Source organism: Capricornis sumatraensis, chromosome 11, assembly GCF_032405125.1.
Source record: "Capricornis sumatraensis isolate serow.1 chromosome 11, serow.2, whole genome shotgun sequence".
NCBI lineage: Eukaryota > Metazoa > Chordata > Mammalia > Artiodactyla > Bovidae > Capricornis > Capricornis sumatraensis.
The window spans coordinates 51651788-51667558 of record NC_091079.1 but is presented as its reverse complement, the minus strand read 5'-3'; the positions used below and the strand labels follow the sequence as shown (position 1 = coordinate 51667558).

At 35.2% G+C, this 15771-nt stretch overlaps 1 protein-coding gene across 2 annotated transcripts in view; it reads right to left on the bottom strand.

The window, feature by feature from the left end:
* Positions 1-8877: 8877 nt before the first annotated feature.
* The window catches only part of C11H8orf34 (chromosome 11 C8orf34 homolog), a 127520-nt gene continuing 120626 nt past the window's right edge, over positions 8878-15771 (bottom strand). For both annotated transcript variants that reach the window (XM_068983955.1, XM_068983956.1), the window contains 2 exons: positions 15077-15249; positions 8878-9061 (listed from right to left, as the gene is read on the bottom strand). In XM_068983955.1, coding sequence (XP_068840056.1) covers positions 8878-9061; positions 15077-15249 — 357 coding nt within the window. The remainder of the gene's footprint in view (positions 9062-15076; positions 15250-15771) is intronic.

Sequence of the window (15771 nt, the reverse complement as noted above, 5' to 3'; positions counted from 1 at the left end):
TGGCACCTTTCAGTGAATACTTCATTTTTATTCCCAAAGCAGGCCTATGTGACAGAAATATTGCTATCTGCACTTTACAATGAATTACTTGTAGTTCAGGTGACAAAACTAACAAGAGGCAGCATGAGAGCTGAAGCCAGTCTTAAGAGTTCTAGCCCACTATATGCACCACCTAACAATATGACTCATGCTTTTGCAAAATAATCAGTGAAAATCTATGACCTAAACATGGAAAAGCACATAAGCTTATAATGTTTATGTCAAAAATTTATAACATTTCGAAGCAAGAAAGACATATTAAAAGAACCTCTTGATGAAGGTGAAAGAGGAGAGTGAAAAAGCTGGCTTAAAGCTCAACATTAAAAACTAAGATCACAGCATCCAGTCCCAACCCTTCATGGCAAATAGATGGGAAAAAGATGGAAAAAGTGACAGAGTTTATTTACTTGGACTCCAAAATCATGGCAGATGGTTACTGTAGCCATAATATAGATACATTTGCTCCTGGGAAGAAAAGCTATTACAAATCTAGACAGGGTATTAAATAGCAGAGATATCACTTTGCTGACAAAGGTCCTTATAGTAAAAATTATGGTTTTACCAGTAGTCATGTATGAATGTGAGAGCTGGACCATAAAGAAGGCTGAGCACTAAGGAATTGATGCTTGTGAACTGTGGTGCTAGAGAAGACTCTTGAGAGTCCCTTGGATAACAAGGAGCTCGAACCAATCAATCCTAAAGGAAATCAATCCTAAATGTTCATTGGAAGGACTGACGCTGAAGCTGAAGCTCTAATACTTTGGCCACCAGACGCTAAGAGCCAACTCATTGGAAAAGACCCTGATGCTCAGGGAAGATTGAGAGCAAGAAGAGAAGCGGATGACAGAGGATGAGATGGTTGGATGGCATCATGCACTCAATGCAAACTCCAGGAGGTGTGGAGAACAGGGAAGCCTGGTGTGCTGCAGTCCATGGGGTTGCAAAGAGTTGGACACAACTGATCAACTGAACAACAACAACAAATCCATACATATACTAAGAGCAGCTCTCTCTCAAATAAAGGAATTTTCACACAGATGTACAAGTAAGATGAAAGACAATTATCAATAATTTGCTTATAGGTTTAAATTTTCTTTTCAAACTACTGACTTCATTCTGTTGTGCTGATCTACTTTCCCCATTGGAAAATTTTTTAAAGGAAAAAAGCAATATTCTTCATTAAATACTATAAAAGTAAATCATGTAGGATCGCATATACTTTTGGTGATAGACAAGTTTATATTTATTTAGAAGGCAATCTCTATATACAAACCTTAGTTATCATCTGCAAATGTTCTGATATTTTTGAAAAGAGACACAAATGAAGAGCAAAGAGTATGAAACACAAATACAGTTTCAAATATTAAAGAAGTACTTCTAGAAAGCAGCGAAGGAGACTTGTGAGTCACATCTAACGAAAGCAAGGTAAGAATCCTGAAGAGTTAATGTTAAGATAGAAACTCATCAGAACCATGTTCTCAGGTCCATGCTAGAATCATTTCCTAACATGTAACTTTTGGTGGCTTCAAAATCACTGCAGATGGTGACTGAAGCCATAAAATTAAGACACTTGCTCCTTGGATGAAAAACTATGACCAACCTAGACAGCATATTAAAAAACAGAGACATTACTTTGCCGACAAAGACCCATCTATTCAAAGCTATGGTTTTTTCAGCAGTCATGTATGGATGTGAGAGTTGGACTACAAAGAAAGCTGAGCACCAAAGAATTGATGCTTTTGAACTGTGGTGTTGGAGAAGACTCGGGAGAGTCCCTTGGACTGCAAGGAGATCAAACTAATCAATCCTAAAGGAAATCAGTCCTGAATATTCATTGGCAGGATTGATGCTGAAGCTGAAACTCCAGTAATTTGACTACCTGATGTAAGGAGCTAACTCATTAGAAAAGACCCTGATGCTGGGAAAGATTGAAGGCAGGAGGAGAAGAGGATGACAGAGGATGAGATGGTTGGATGGCCTCACCGACTCAATGGACAAGAGTCTGAGCAAGCTCCAGGAGTTGGTGATAGACAGGGAAGCCTGGCGTGCTGCAGTCCATGGGGTTTCAAAGAGTCGGACAGGACTGAGCAACTGAACCTAACTGAACTGAATTTTTCTACCTTAAGCCGTTCATTTTTTTAAGTGCTCCTCTAAATAAGATATCAGGAAGAAAGAGATAATAAGGTAATACAAACTGCATCATCCAGAGCTTTTTAGCAAGAGTTTTCCTTATCTCCAGGAAACTGTTCAAAAGAATTTGGTTAACTCAGACACCTCTATTCCATGTACTTTCTGTTGTAAAAGTTAGACTTTCTAATATTTTATTCCTCTTGCCTCAAGAATGCATTGACCATATGGGCTTCCTTGGGTGCTCAGACAGTAAAGAATCCACCTACAATGCAGAAGACTGGGGTTCAGTCCCTTTGTCTGGAAGATCCCCTGGACAAGGAAATGGCAACCCACTCCAGTATTTTTGCAGGGGAAATCTCATGGAAGAGAAGGTTGGTGGGCTACAGTCCATGGTGTCACAAAATGTCAGACATGACTGAGTGACTAACACTTTGACTTCACACACTAAGATTAGAGTTCCTCACTATATGTTCTGAACAACACCTGCAACAGAATCTCTTGCAAGATGGCAGGAAGGGCAATTATGTTGAAAAACGTTGAGTCATGGGCTGTATCCAAATCTAATGAAACAAAAATTGGGGATAAAGGCCACAGGACTTGGCATTTAATAAGCTTCCCAAATGATTTTAAAGCAAAACAAGTCTTAAGAATCATCCCTGAAGAGTCGAGTTTATGAAACATATCTGCATTTGTGCAAATTTGAACTCCCAGGAATGTGCAGAGTCACTGTCAGTGGAAACGTTAACAATCCTATGAATGAATTAATGGACTCATTGAGGCTAAAGCAAAGTTCTACAGGATATATGATTTCTATGTAGATGCCAATATTTACTAGATTCACTCTTCTTTCACAGCCTAAAGAGGTCAGTGTTAGTTGCTCAGTCGTGTCCGACTCCCTGCAACCCCACGGACAGCAGCCTGTCAGGTTCCTCTCTCCATGGAATTTTCCAGACAAGAATACTGGAATGGGTTGCCATTTCCACAGAGGGCACAATATTCTTAGTGCTGTTTATTAATATGTGCTAGCACTGTTCACATACCAGATGTGTGATAGTTGCTGAATGGAAGAATGTGTTTCAGTGGATTTTCTCAAATGTTTTCACTATAATCCAGAAAGACAAGGACTGTGCTATTAATCCCACTCAGGTTACACTTTAAACCAAGCTCACTTGGCATTTGTGCAGGCAATGATGGTATAAAAGCAAGATGAAGTCAGAATTCAGAAATACAGGACAAACTCTATAGCAGAAGTATTCATGGAATTTCTTTTACAATATATCCCATGGCTTAACAGGAGGAAATCTTTATTATTCAGTATGTGAAAAAGATTTTCACACATCTGTGTACATGCATCTTAGCTCTTCAATTGTACTAATTAATTTAGTGAACATTTAAAACGATATGTGCCAATTTTCTATAATGTTTGGTTAATATTGCCAGTGTAATTACTGGCATTTTTGAGACTATCTAATATTTTTAAATGAGAGCTCTTAAATTGAGAGGTGTGGAAGGTATTTTATTCAGTATGTTCTAAATTTAGAGTACTAACTTCAGAAGTGCTCAAAATTGCTATGTCTTAACATCCACTAATTTGGATATTTTAATCTCAAATATGTACTAATTCCGTATTAAGTTACTTTTGTATATGCTGAATTAATTCCTAAGCCATATTTAAAGCAATCTTGTAGATAGTATTAAAGGATCCATAAATATAATTTTGGAAAGTCCTGATACTTTTTAAAAGAAAAATTTCTACAAATAATATCATTTTAAAATTATAAGTTTTCTGACATCCTGATGTTCCCAATAATCAATATGCAAAAGAAATGAAATTTTAAAGAATGTCCCTCTGTGATTTAGACCATATCATATGCTTTAGATTATTAAAATACAGGTATAGAGATAGGTAGACATATTCTTTTTTAAACATTTAAAGGCCCTCTCCATTTTTTTCTTTAACATCAATGAGTGATAGTATCCATTTCTCATTAATTGAAATGCATGTTTTTATTCTGCAAATATGAATGGTCTGTTTTAAGAAGCATCCAATTAAAAAAAAACTAATTTGTCAAACTTTTGACAAATAATTCCTTCCAGAAAATTAAGTTTATATCTTACATAATTTGGCAAGATACTCCCAAATGAGTTTTAGAAATTCAATTACTGTATTCTGCAAAGAATACCAGAATAATTATACTTGGTTTTAATTACTAAATTTAAAATAAATAAAATATATTTGCAATCACCTTGTTTTCGGCAAAAGTTTTAATTTTGATATGATTATATATAAGCTAAGACCAGGAACTATAAAGCATGACTAAAGCTGTTTTTCTTTTTTAGCCTCTCTGGAAAGTGATTTTTAGATATTTGTCTCATCATCAATTCAGAGAAAAATCTAAGAAAAAGCTTTTTAAAGTAATACCATACTAAAATGTGCAAAAAGTAGCTTTCAAAAAGTTCTGATGACATTTAAAATGAGGATAAATTATATACAGAATAATCAAACACATAACTGCAATGAAAGTCCCATCAAAAATAAAATGAAAATTCCATGTAATATAATGAAAATAGACTCATATTTACAAGCTGAAATATCTTTTAAACTAATGAGATTCCTCAAATCTTGTATGCAAATGAATGGAGTAAAATATACAGGTATTTGTTTCACCACTTTTAAAAAGTTATTCACTTTAATAACTCTAAAAATAATGTGAATATTCTTCCTCATTCTATTCATTGTGATCAATTCTAGCATAATTATTGAAATATTTGACATCTTATATTTGAAGTTGAAAACTACTTAATTTGAGATGAATTGGCAGATATCTTATTCAACCTTTTCTATAATTACAGCACCAACTTCAGAGTTGCTTAAAATTGTTGTATCTTAAAATTTCACAAGTTTGGATATTTTATTCTCTGCTATATATTAATCCCAGGCTTTCCAGGTGGCATAGTGGTAAAGAGTCCACCTGCCAATGCAGGAAACACAAAAGACATGGGTTTGGTCTCTGGGTCAGAAAGATCTCTTGAAGGAGGTAATGGCAACCCACTCCAGTATTCTTGCCTGAGAAAACCCCAAGGACAGAGGATAGGGTGGCAAAGAGTCAGACACAGCTGAGCACACACACTTCTATATCTTAATTCCATACTAAAAGCTACTTTTATATCATGAGTTTTTAAATAGCATTTTAAGTAATTATAGAAAATAATCTACTTAAAATTATAGATATTGTTTTATATTTCACTTGTCTAGTACACTTAGAAAAGAAATTCACAAATACACAACTGTGAATAATTAAATATTAGCATATATTAATAATAATAGATTCCTTAACAAACAAAACAAGGGCCGACAATTTACTCTTAATAAGTTCTACTAATTCAATTAAGTTTTTTTCCCTTCAAATCAACAAGTTTTTACTTAGGAATAATCTTCTCTTATATTAACATTGACTAATAACTATGTTTTTTACTTATTTATCAGTGCACAAAGTGTATAGACTGCTTCCCATGCATAATAAATAAAACTTTCAGCCAGTTACAGTATAGTTAACAATCATAAGTTAAACCCTTAAAACACATAAGCTATAGTAAATTCATTCTAAACAATGCTGTAGATTCAAAGATATTTTAAATACCAGATGTGTCTGTTGCAGTTTACAATGATTTCACATGCTAAAATTCGATTTCAAACAAGTTCAAGAACTTGGTATTCATATTTTCCTCAAATATGTACTATCACTTCACTTATGTTTTTCTAGAATCAGAGTTTCAAAATGATTATCTCAAAATTCTTTAATAATAAACAAGATGCAAATCTAATATTAAAAGGACTAGGAAGATAGATACTATAGAGTTTCTAAATTGATTTAGGAATGTTGCATCAATTGATTGGTGTAGGATTTAAAATCCAGTGGAATGCACAAACCTACTGAAGATGCAGTTCTTAAAATTGAGTAATTTAATAACCATTTTATTTCATACCTGTACTTCACATATTTATCTACTACTATATCATGGCTGAAAAATTCTTAGCTCCTTCACTAACTGAAATTATTCATGGACATCTGTTTGATTTCATGTAAGAGATGAGTCATTCACTACATTAGTTAAAGGCATAACTAACATTATAAGTCATGAACCTACATATACTACTTTGGAAAAAAGCTTTGAGTCTACATTTTAAATAAATATTTCTAAATAATAGAATAATATTAATAAGTAGGAATATTAGGGCCTTAGAGACAAATATATTTCATATTCAAAGAACATTTTACTTAATTGATGAAGTCTCTGGGCACAATAATTTGCTGATAGAGTTTTCTGTATTATGACCTTTGTTCACTGAGACAGCTAGGCAACAGGGTTGTATATGGCATTATTTTAGGGGACATCCAAGTGTGCCTGGAATATTCTATATTATTGCAGAGAAATCTCATAACCTAGAGATAAGTGTTAGTAAACCACCATCTGCCTGTGCTGACATATGCAGATTTCAGAAGGAGAAAAGTCCAAACCTCCAACTACCTCTCATTCTTAAATTTGTCAGACCACAGGCTAAAGTGTCTAAATGAAAACAAACAAACAAACAAACAAACAAACCCGGAGACCCAGCTATTAATTGCTCACATTAGGAAGTCTCCAAAACCCAATCCTTTGGTCTTCATCTTGGGAGACTAGAAACTTCAGAACAGCAGAGCTGAAATATAGGGATGCCAATACTGAGTGGACCCCTGAGTCTCCTTAAAGAATCCCTTGGTGTTACTGAAGCAAGATGAGTTCCTAAGCCACTGCAGTATTCTTGCCTGGGAAACCCCTGTACAGAGGAGCCTGGTGGGCCTCAGGGCATGGGGTTGCAAAGAGTCAGACACGACTGAGCAACTGAACAACAACCACTCTGATAAGACATTCCTGAGGTTCTCAGGAATCTCAGAGCGATTCAGAGAATGCCTGGATTTCTTCAAAAGATACTTTCTGCAAGATAGAGTAAAACTGCCTTCATATGGCTATCAACTGACCATGAGCTGTCATTTAAAGGAAAGGGATGAGACAGAAGGATATCTGTACAACCGATTATCCACATACCGATACATCAACACTGATGTCACACAGGCCACATCCATGAACAGTCACTATTTCAGACTTGCCCCCTTCATTGCTACTGATGAGGGCAAAAGAACAACATAAAGGCAGTGTCATGGAGCACAAGAATCCATTCCTGCATCAGCAAACCTGCAAGGGTCAGGACCACACTCTACCTGCCAAACTCCACCCACCTATCCTCCGGCACTTAGCAGAGGAACAAGTCTCTCCAGAAAGCATTCCTTGATCACCGGCCCCTACTTCTGCAATGGATGCTATTCCTATGTACAACTCTGTGCTTAACCAAATTAGCACCTGTAGTGAAAACTGAGTGATGTACTTGTATTTTCATTTTGAACATTGGAGCATACACAGAAACCACAATTATTTTTACATCCCCAGGACTAAGCTCAGTGCATAGCATTCAGTAAACGTTTACTGAACGGAAGTTGGATGAAGGTACAGCCACCGCATCTGGCACATCTGGTGGGAGATGAGATCCCTTAAAAAATACAACGAAACTTAACAGTTCTTTAAAAAAAAAAAAAAGATGGACAGCATGAAGTGAAAATGCCATGACACAGTCTTCTCAATTTTGGAATGAATGCAGTTAATATAACATCAGACAACATCAGTGAACCTGCTATCACTAACTAAATAACACCTTGTAAGCCTATCCTTGGAGACCTATATCATTTATTATGATAATATATTTTACTCCCCTAAACACTTAATACCCAGGGAGCTAGTTTATAAAAAAATCATTTTAAAAATCTGTATATTTCTGGGGGTCCTTTTTCTATATGTAAAACTTATTTGAAAAATTCAAATGATTTCTATCATTTTTTCATTTCCTAGTATAATGTTACAAAATATTTGAAAATTGTCCAAATTATTTAGAATATAATAGATAACATCACTGAAATGAAAACCCTGTTTTATATGTTGATCATTCACTCTGAAATAAAATTTCATTTCTTTCTTTGAAAATATGGTTTTACAAAAGGAATTTCAATTAAAAAACAAACTACTATGCAGAGATTTCTGATGAAACAAAAATAGACATCTACTTCCTTAAAAGATACAAAAGGACTTCCCATATATACATCAATAAGGTTTCCATAAAAGTAATAAGACTATAAAAACACTGAAATCTCTGCAAACTTTCCTGTCATTTATGGAAGACATACAAACATTAATTTACTATCTTCCCCTTTATGTTTAACTTGCTCTTTCTATTGTTTTTTGAAACAATAGGGAGACAGCTTGGAATGAACTCTGAAATAGGTACTCTGGATATACTGTATAGACAGAAGATGTGATCAAGGCAGTAATAATCAGAGAATAAAGCAGACAGACCTGAATTTGTATCACAATTGAGCAGAGAATAAAGTTAAGCAGGGAGAAGGTAAGTGCTGCCTATACAAAGCACAAAATACAGTCTGATAAATATTTTACATGCTGAGTAGATTTCAACTTAATTCTCACATGCAACTCCATGAAAGTCTAATGAAAAGTGTGTGTTAAGTGGTTTCTTTCCCCTATGACAAAACCACTCAAAACCTTTAAAATTTCTAAACCACTACACACTTTTACAATGCCAGAGAAGAAAAAGAGAAATTATTAATTTTTAAAATTACCCAGCAATTCCATTGCATCATCTTCATTATCAATATCTTCTTCTGTTACAGATGGGGTGGGACTATGGACAGACTCAAAAGAATCTTGAGAAAGCATGGCTGCCAGAAGTTTCTTGTGTTGCTGTTGCTGCTGTTTTAGTCCTTTAGTCTTGAGCTCCACCTTTAAGCTGAAGAAATAGTTCCATGTCAATTTTCAATGATGATGACATTATCAGTTAGCTGTGGTAACTAAAGAAAATCTACAAACATATTTTCACTAGATTATTTTGCTTTGCAAATATATGCATGTATTAGCAAAATAATCTAGCGAAAATTTGTTTGTAGATTTTGTAATAAAATAAAAACTCTAAATGTATAATGACTATATCTATTGTTGTTGTTTAGTCAGTAAGTCATGTCCATTTTTTGTGACCTCATGGACCTCATGGACCACCAGACTACCCTGTCCATGGAATTTTCCAGGCAAGAATACTGGAGTGGGTTGCCATTTCCTCCTCCAGGGCATCTTCCCGACCCAGGGATCAAACCTGCAGGCAGATTCTTTACCACTACTGCTGCTGCTACTAAGTCGCTTCTGTCGTGTCCGATTCTGCAACCCCACAGACGGAAGCTCACCAGGCTCCCCCGTCCCTGGGATTCTCCAGGCAAGAACACTGGAGTGGGTTGCCATTTGCTTCTCCAACGCATGAAAGTGAAAAGTGAAGGTGAAGTCGCTCAGTCGTGTCCGACTCTTAGCGACCCCATGCACTGCAGCCTACCAGGCTCCTCCGTCCATGGGATTTTCCAGGCAAGAGTACTGGAGTGGGGTGCCATTGCCTTCTCTGCTTTACCACTGAGCCATGTGGGAAAGCCCATTAATATACTCCAGGACTCCACTTTGCTTTGGTCTAACACATAAGTTCTAAACAAGGATCATCTGGAAAAGGACAATTGAAAGTGGCCATGCCCTCTACCTCCTTCCACTGGATGGTCTGCCTTTTGATATCTGCTCTCTTCCTCCTGGCCCTACTCTTTCAGGGGGTTTAAACTTGCTCCCTTTTATTTTACATTCTGGTTGTGAACACAGGTTGGTAAGTGTCAGACTTTTCTCGCCCTGCGTGGTCTCTTTTGTAGGAAAACTGGATGATTCCTCTCTTGAGCTATCTGCTAAGCTTGTTTAGTTCACCACTGAAGCTTAGTAAGAAAATCTGTGCCCTTTGTCTTGACTCTTAATCAGAAATTAAAAGGTTCTCTTTGTATTAAGGCCCAAGTTGTTGAAGAGATCACAAAAAGTTTCACCCTTAATTGCTGCATTTTGATTTATGCAAAAGAGCTCTTTTTTTTCTTTGTATGTCTAAATGTAATATTTTTATAATTTATTTAGCAAGACATTTATTAACTGCTTGCTATGTACCAAGTATTGTGTGCACTGAGCTGCAGAAATAAGACATATGTCCTTGCCATTCTCCTCACTTTAAAGCAAGTATTGCTTTTCCATAACATCTTATGGGAAAATCTGTACAAACTTTCTGGTCAACCCAATACTTGGAGTCTACAATTTTTGTTTCCATATTGGTCTCGCCCAGTACCTAGCACATTACCTTGTGTTAATTACTGCTCAATAAATATTTAACAAATTCACACTTTCTTTTTGAATCTCATATTTTCTAATAAAATAAGAATTAATTTAAGTAGATGTAATATGAGTCCTCCAACTTGAGAGATGTGAGAATCCAGGGAAATGGAAAGATAGGTAGTGAAACGAAAAACGAATGAATAGATTGGAATGTGAATAATGAGGAACAAGCAGCAGGTAACAAATGTGTAACCAGCCATTCATCAGCTGACAATGCCCAAGACCATTTCATGAACGGTGAAGCGAGTGTTTTCTTCAGTCTCATTAAAATACATGATTTGGTCATGAAGACGGTGGTATGCTACCAGAACGAGACGCAGATATTGAATCCAAAAAGCTGTCTAATAACGAGTCCATCAGTCTATGAGTCCAAAGACAACCAGAAATATGTTTCATAAAATGACTGTTTGAATCAGGGTAAGTATTTCCTAACTAAATAAATGAATACATTCTTAAATGAGAGCAAATTTTTAATATATTAAAATTACCTCATCAACATTCTGAAATATATGAGAGTTATGTACTTTTTTGGTTTTAAAGAGAAATTTGTGAGTTATAAAGTGCAATTTTTGTATGTTTTAGATATTTTTAAGATTTCTGTTTTTTAATTACTTTGGAAAAATCACTTTTGATTAATCACTATTCTTTATGCTAAAAGTCTGCAAGTGAGAATATTCGAGAATAGCAAATAAATTACTAAGTTTGATGTGGTCTCTGCCACATGTGTTATATATTTTCTAACATGCCCACAACAGCCAAAATTAGACAATTTTATGATTATTTCTTTATTCTTGACTTCTTTTTTTAAAAAGTGCCTTCCATCCATTTTCTTCTTTCTTGTTCTGGTTATTTTCCATCATACCTCTTATCACTACTTGAATTTATGGCATAAATTAATATATTTGCTTGTTTGTTGTTTCTTTCCAGCTGCCAACAGAGAAGCTCTAAGACAGGGGAACATTTCTAGGGTTTGTTAACAAATATATCAGAAGCAGTTATGAGCTTTAATGAAAAGGAGCACTGCTTGTGGGAAGTGAATTTAGCTTTCAATATTTAATATATATTTCCAGGTTATAAAATTTTCTATTCATTTTATGGCATATTTACATCTGATAACAATGCTCACAATGAATAAAGTCAATTTATAAGATCTATAATATTTATTGATGTTAGTCTTACTTTAATAAAGTGGTTCATCTTAGAGAAGCTTCATTAGGCTTTCAAGGCTTGATAAGCCTATTTAAAAATTCAATTATAATTTAGCAAGTAATTTTAGGAAGTCTATTATCAGCTATTGAAAATTCTAATTAAGATGGCTCAAAATATAAGTACATAGGTTTATTAACTCAATTTTTATTTACATTTATATTATCAATGTGTGATTATTTTTAATAACTCTAAATGTGCAAGGAATATATATGCTTCCCACGAAACACCTAGACAAGCCACAGCAACCAATGTCAAATGGTAGCACATGACAATCGCAGAAAGCATGGAATCGTCCCCTAACACATTCACCTCTCTCTTACGACTCTTTCTTCTGTTTTCTTGTTCAGATGCTTTACTTTCTTAAACTCTCTTAACAATTAACAATTACATTGTCTTGTCTTATTTTATTAGTTTCTCTATATTGCCCTCATAATTGCCTTCATTTTAACCAGCACTTAACCTTTCAGATGACAGCTATGTACACTAAAGCTGTTTACCCTCTTCACACAATGCTGTATTTGTAGGACCTAAGGAAAAAGTTCAGGCAAAGTGTATCATTTTTTAAAAGTTCCAGGAAAATATGGTGGGTAAGAGTCTATTCATAAGACTCTCAATGGTTTACTGCACAATTTATTCAATCCTGTCTAATCTAATGATAAAAGTCCAGCCTATTATATCTGTATTGTTCTGAATGAGAGGGAAAATTAGTGATGTACTAAAGATTGGGTGTTTTGTAATAACAACCATTCAAATAAGACCTGAACAATTAACAGGAGGGGAATCCATAATAGGAAAAGAGATAAAATGTTAAGATAGACTATGAACAACCCTTCATATAAAAAAATTTTATTTATTAGATGTCTATTCACAGTCTTCTGCGCCTCCTTCACTCACATAGCAGGTGTCTACTGACAATGGCAATGTAGGAGGTCCAGTGGGGGAGAGAAAAACAGAAGTCATCCTTAAAAATTAGGCCTTCTCTTTCAGGAGTCTAGAATGTAATTAGTCTGCTAATTTTTAAGACAAGTTATATTTTTAAGACAAGCTAATTTTTAAGACAAGTTATAAGTTATAAGACAAGGTCATTACTATTCAAGGGCAAAAGCTAATACTCTAGTAACAGACTCTTGAGTCACTAGGAAATTGCTCCCCAATCTATTTTTATTCATTCAAGTCAAATTTAGTGCTGTGTAAGCTCCTGGCATAAATTCAGAAATCCTGGTTTTATATTACATGATGGAATATAGTTTCTAACCCATAACTTTATTGCTACTCTTTAAATTTAGTTCAAAAAGCATGCCTTCTTTTTTCTCTAATGGGGCATCTGAGTAGGATTTTCACCACTTCCTTCGTTTCAAAGGTAATATAGCAACTCATTATTTAAAGATAGAGAAAAATAAAAGTGAAAACAAGCTCTCAAAACAAATATTTGAGCGAGAGCTCCATGGCCTGAGTTTTCTGGGTAGTGGATATTAGTAGGATTGCAAGAGAAAGTCTCCTTTATTGGATATTCAAGAGGAAATAAAAGCTCACTGAAGCTAGGAAGAAAATAGAAGGACTAACATTTGCAATAAATAGCTCCTATTTATTATTATGACTAAATGAAAGCACAATGAAAATTGACATTTCTCTATTTTATATTTAAGAATTAAAGATCTAGCAATGAATAAAAATAAAGGTCTAGTGTGTTTCATATGTCTAGTGTTAAAAATAAAATTACCCTCATTGACAGGTGAAATTGATCTGACATTTCATGAAAGAAGGTAAATGGATTTTTAGAAATGGTTTTCTTCTCCTTATACAGTACACTTCAACTATTTAAATAATTTAAAAGTTCTTTCTCATGGAAACAGAATCAATTTTCTATATGCCTGAAGCACATTAAACGAGTATTCTGAATTTCCTTCCCTCTAACCAACTGATAAGTCAAAGTAAAAAACCCCTGAAAGCTATTACATTGTAGAAAATACAATTTTCTCCTTGAGAAAGAATGGTTATCGGTTGCTGCTAAATTTAATGTAGGAAACACAAAGTTACTATGGCTATGCTATGCACAGGAAAAACTCTTCTGTGGCGCTCAGCTAGCAACACTCACAGAAAGCTTAAGTTCCTGTCACATTTCAGTCCATGAGTATTTTCCCTCAATCTTGTGTAAGCCATGCCTCGATAATGCTTTTTCACTCCAACTTCCTCAAAGAAGTTTTCATTTTCATTTCAAATTTTACTCACTGCAGTTAGTACTACAAGAAATAGTTATACTGAAAAACTTTTTCTAAAAAATATTATCTAGACTTTTCAAAATTATCTCTGACTTCTACTAATATATAGAGGGGGCTTCTCGGTAGTAAAGAACTGCTTTCCAAAGTAGGAGACATAAAGAGACGCAACATTGATGACTGGGTCAGAAAGATCCCCTGGAGAAAGAAATGGCAACCCACTCCAGTATTCTTGCCTGGAGAATCCCATGGACAGAGGAACCTGGTGGGCTATAGTCCATAGCATCGCAAAGAGTCAGACACATTGAAGCAACTTAGCATGCATGCGCACCAGTACATGGAAACTTAGGGCAAATCTTCTGAAACCATTTTGAGCATCATAGGATTGAGTGAAATAAATCAGGGCCTTTCAAATCCACAAATTATAATAGCTTCAAAATCATTTCAAAAGTTAAACTGTAGAGAATGTAAATAATTATATTCAATCATAGTTATCAACTCTAAACTCAAATGGTTCTAAACCAAGGTTTCTCTATATATATTCCATCTAATTCCACCTTGTATAGTCTTTCATACTTGGGTTCAATCCCAGGGTCAGGAAGATCCCCTGGAGAAGGAAATGGCAACCCACTCCAATATTCTTACCTGGAAAATCCCATGGACAGAAGAGCCTGGTGGGCTATAGTCCATGGGGTAACAAGAGTTGGACATGACTTAGCAACTGAACCACCATAGTCTAACATATATTTAATAGTTTTCTTCTTGCTGAATAACTAGATCTCTCTGGTAAATCAGAAGCCTTCCCTCTCCAATCGTAACCCTCACCCTAATAATAAGCTGGTCTTGTCCAATATTACAGTAGGTCTTGACCGACAGTATATGTCTTTGTAAGTATTTTTCTATTTGATTTTGGTAGCAAAGAAATTATAAGCTTGCTAGATGTAAAGCAAAAAATCAAAACCAAATCTAAAAGCAAATCTGAGAAAACTCTAATTTTAAAAAAGATAAATTAATTATCTTATATGTGATATAACATTCTATATAAAATTGCTAAGAGTTATCTCATCAAAATCATGCATGTGGTTGCCCTTTTGTCTGAAATGATGAAAGTGTTCAGAATCTTAGAAGACATCTCATCTCACCTTCCTGCAGGGCTAGAGCTACTATCTTCATTTTCCCATTGTTCATTTTTACTTCTGGGAAATGGGGGCTGTAGCATTTCAGCAGCCAGTGGGTCAGCATCATTCTCTTCTCGACCAATCCACTCTCCAATCACACGAGGTCTCAGAAGAGAAGAACTAAATGCCATGGTTTCCTGAAGAGAAGAAAAGAATTTCTGTGCCTTAGATAACATATTGCCATGAAAAGGGCGATAGGGAAATATTCTTGTCTAGATTTTAAACTGCTTCCTCAAATCAAAATGTTCCTTTTTTTTTCCTTTCTTTCTGAATTGACATAAAAGTTCAGTTCTTTCCATCTTTACAGATGACTTCCTCTATAGGATTGGTGCCCACTCATGAAGGCCGTTTTGGTAAAGGATCCAGGAATGAAATCTTTGATTTGGATTTCTTAGGCTGTGTGTTTGTTCTCAAGATGGAAGAGAGGGAGGATTAGCATTTGCAACACAAGGAGGAGTGTATGGGAAGGCCCACATAGTGAAAGAGCCTGGTGTTGTTAGAAAATGATGCATAATTTCTCAAATGTGGAAGAAATTGAGGTAGAGTCAAAGTCCAGGAGAGTTAGGGTTAGAAGGACACATTGCCTCCAACTGCAAAGCATTTTGGACTTCTAGAAATCCAGGGGCTTCCCTGGTGGCTCAGACGGTAAAGAATCTGCC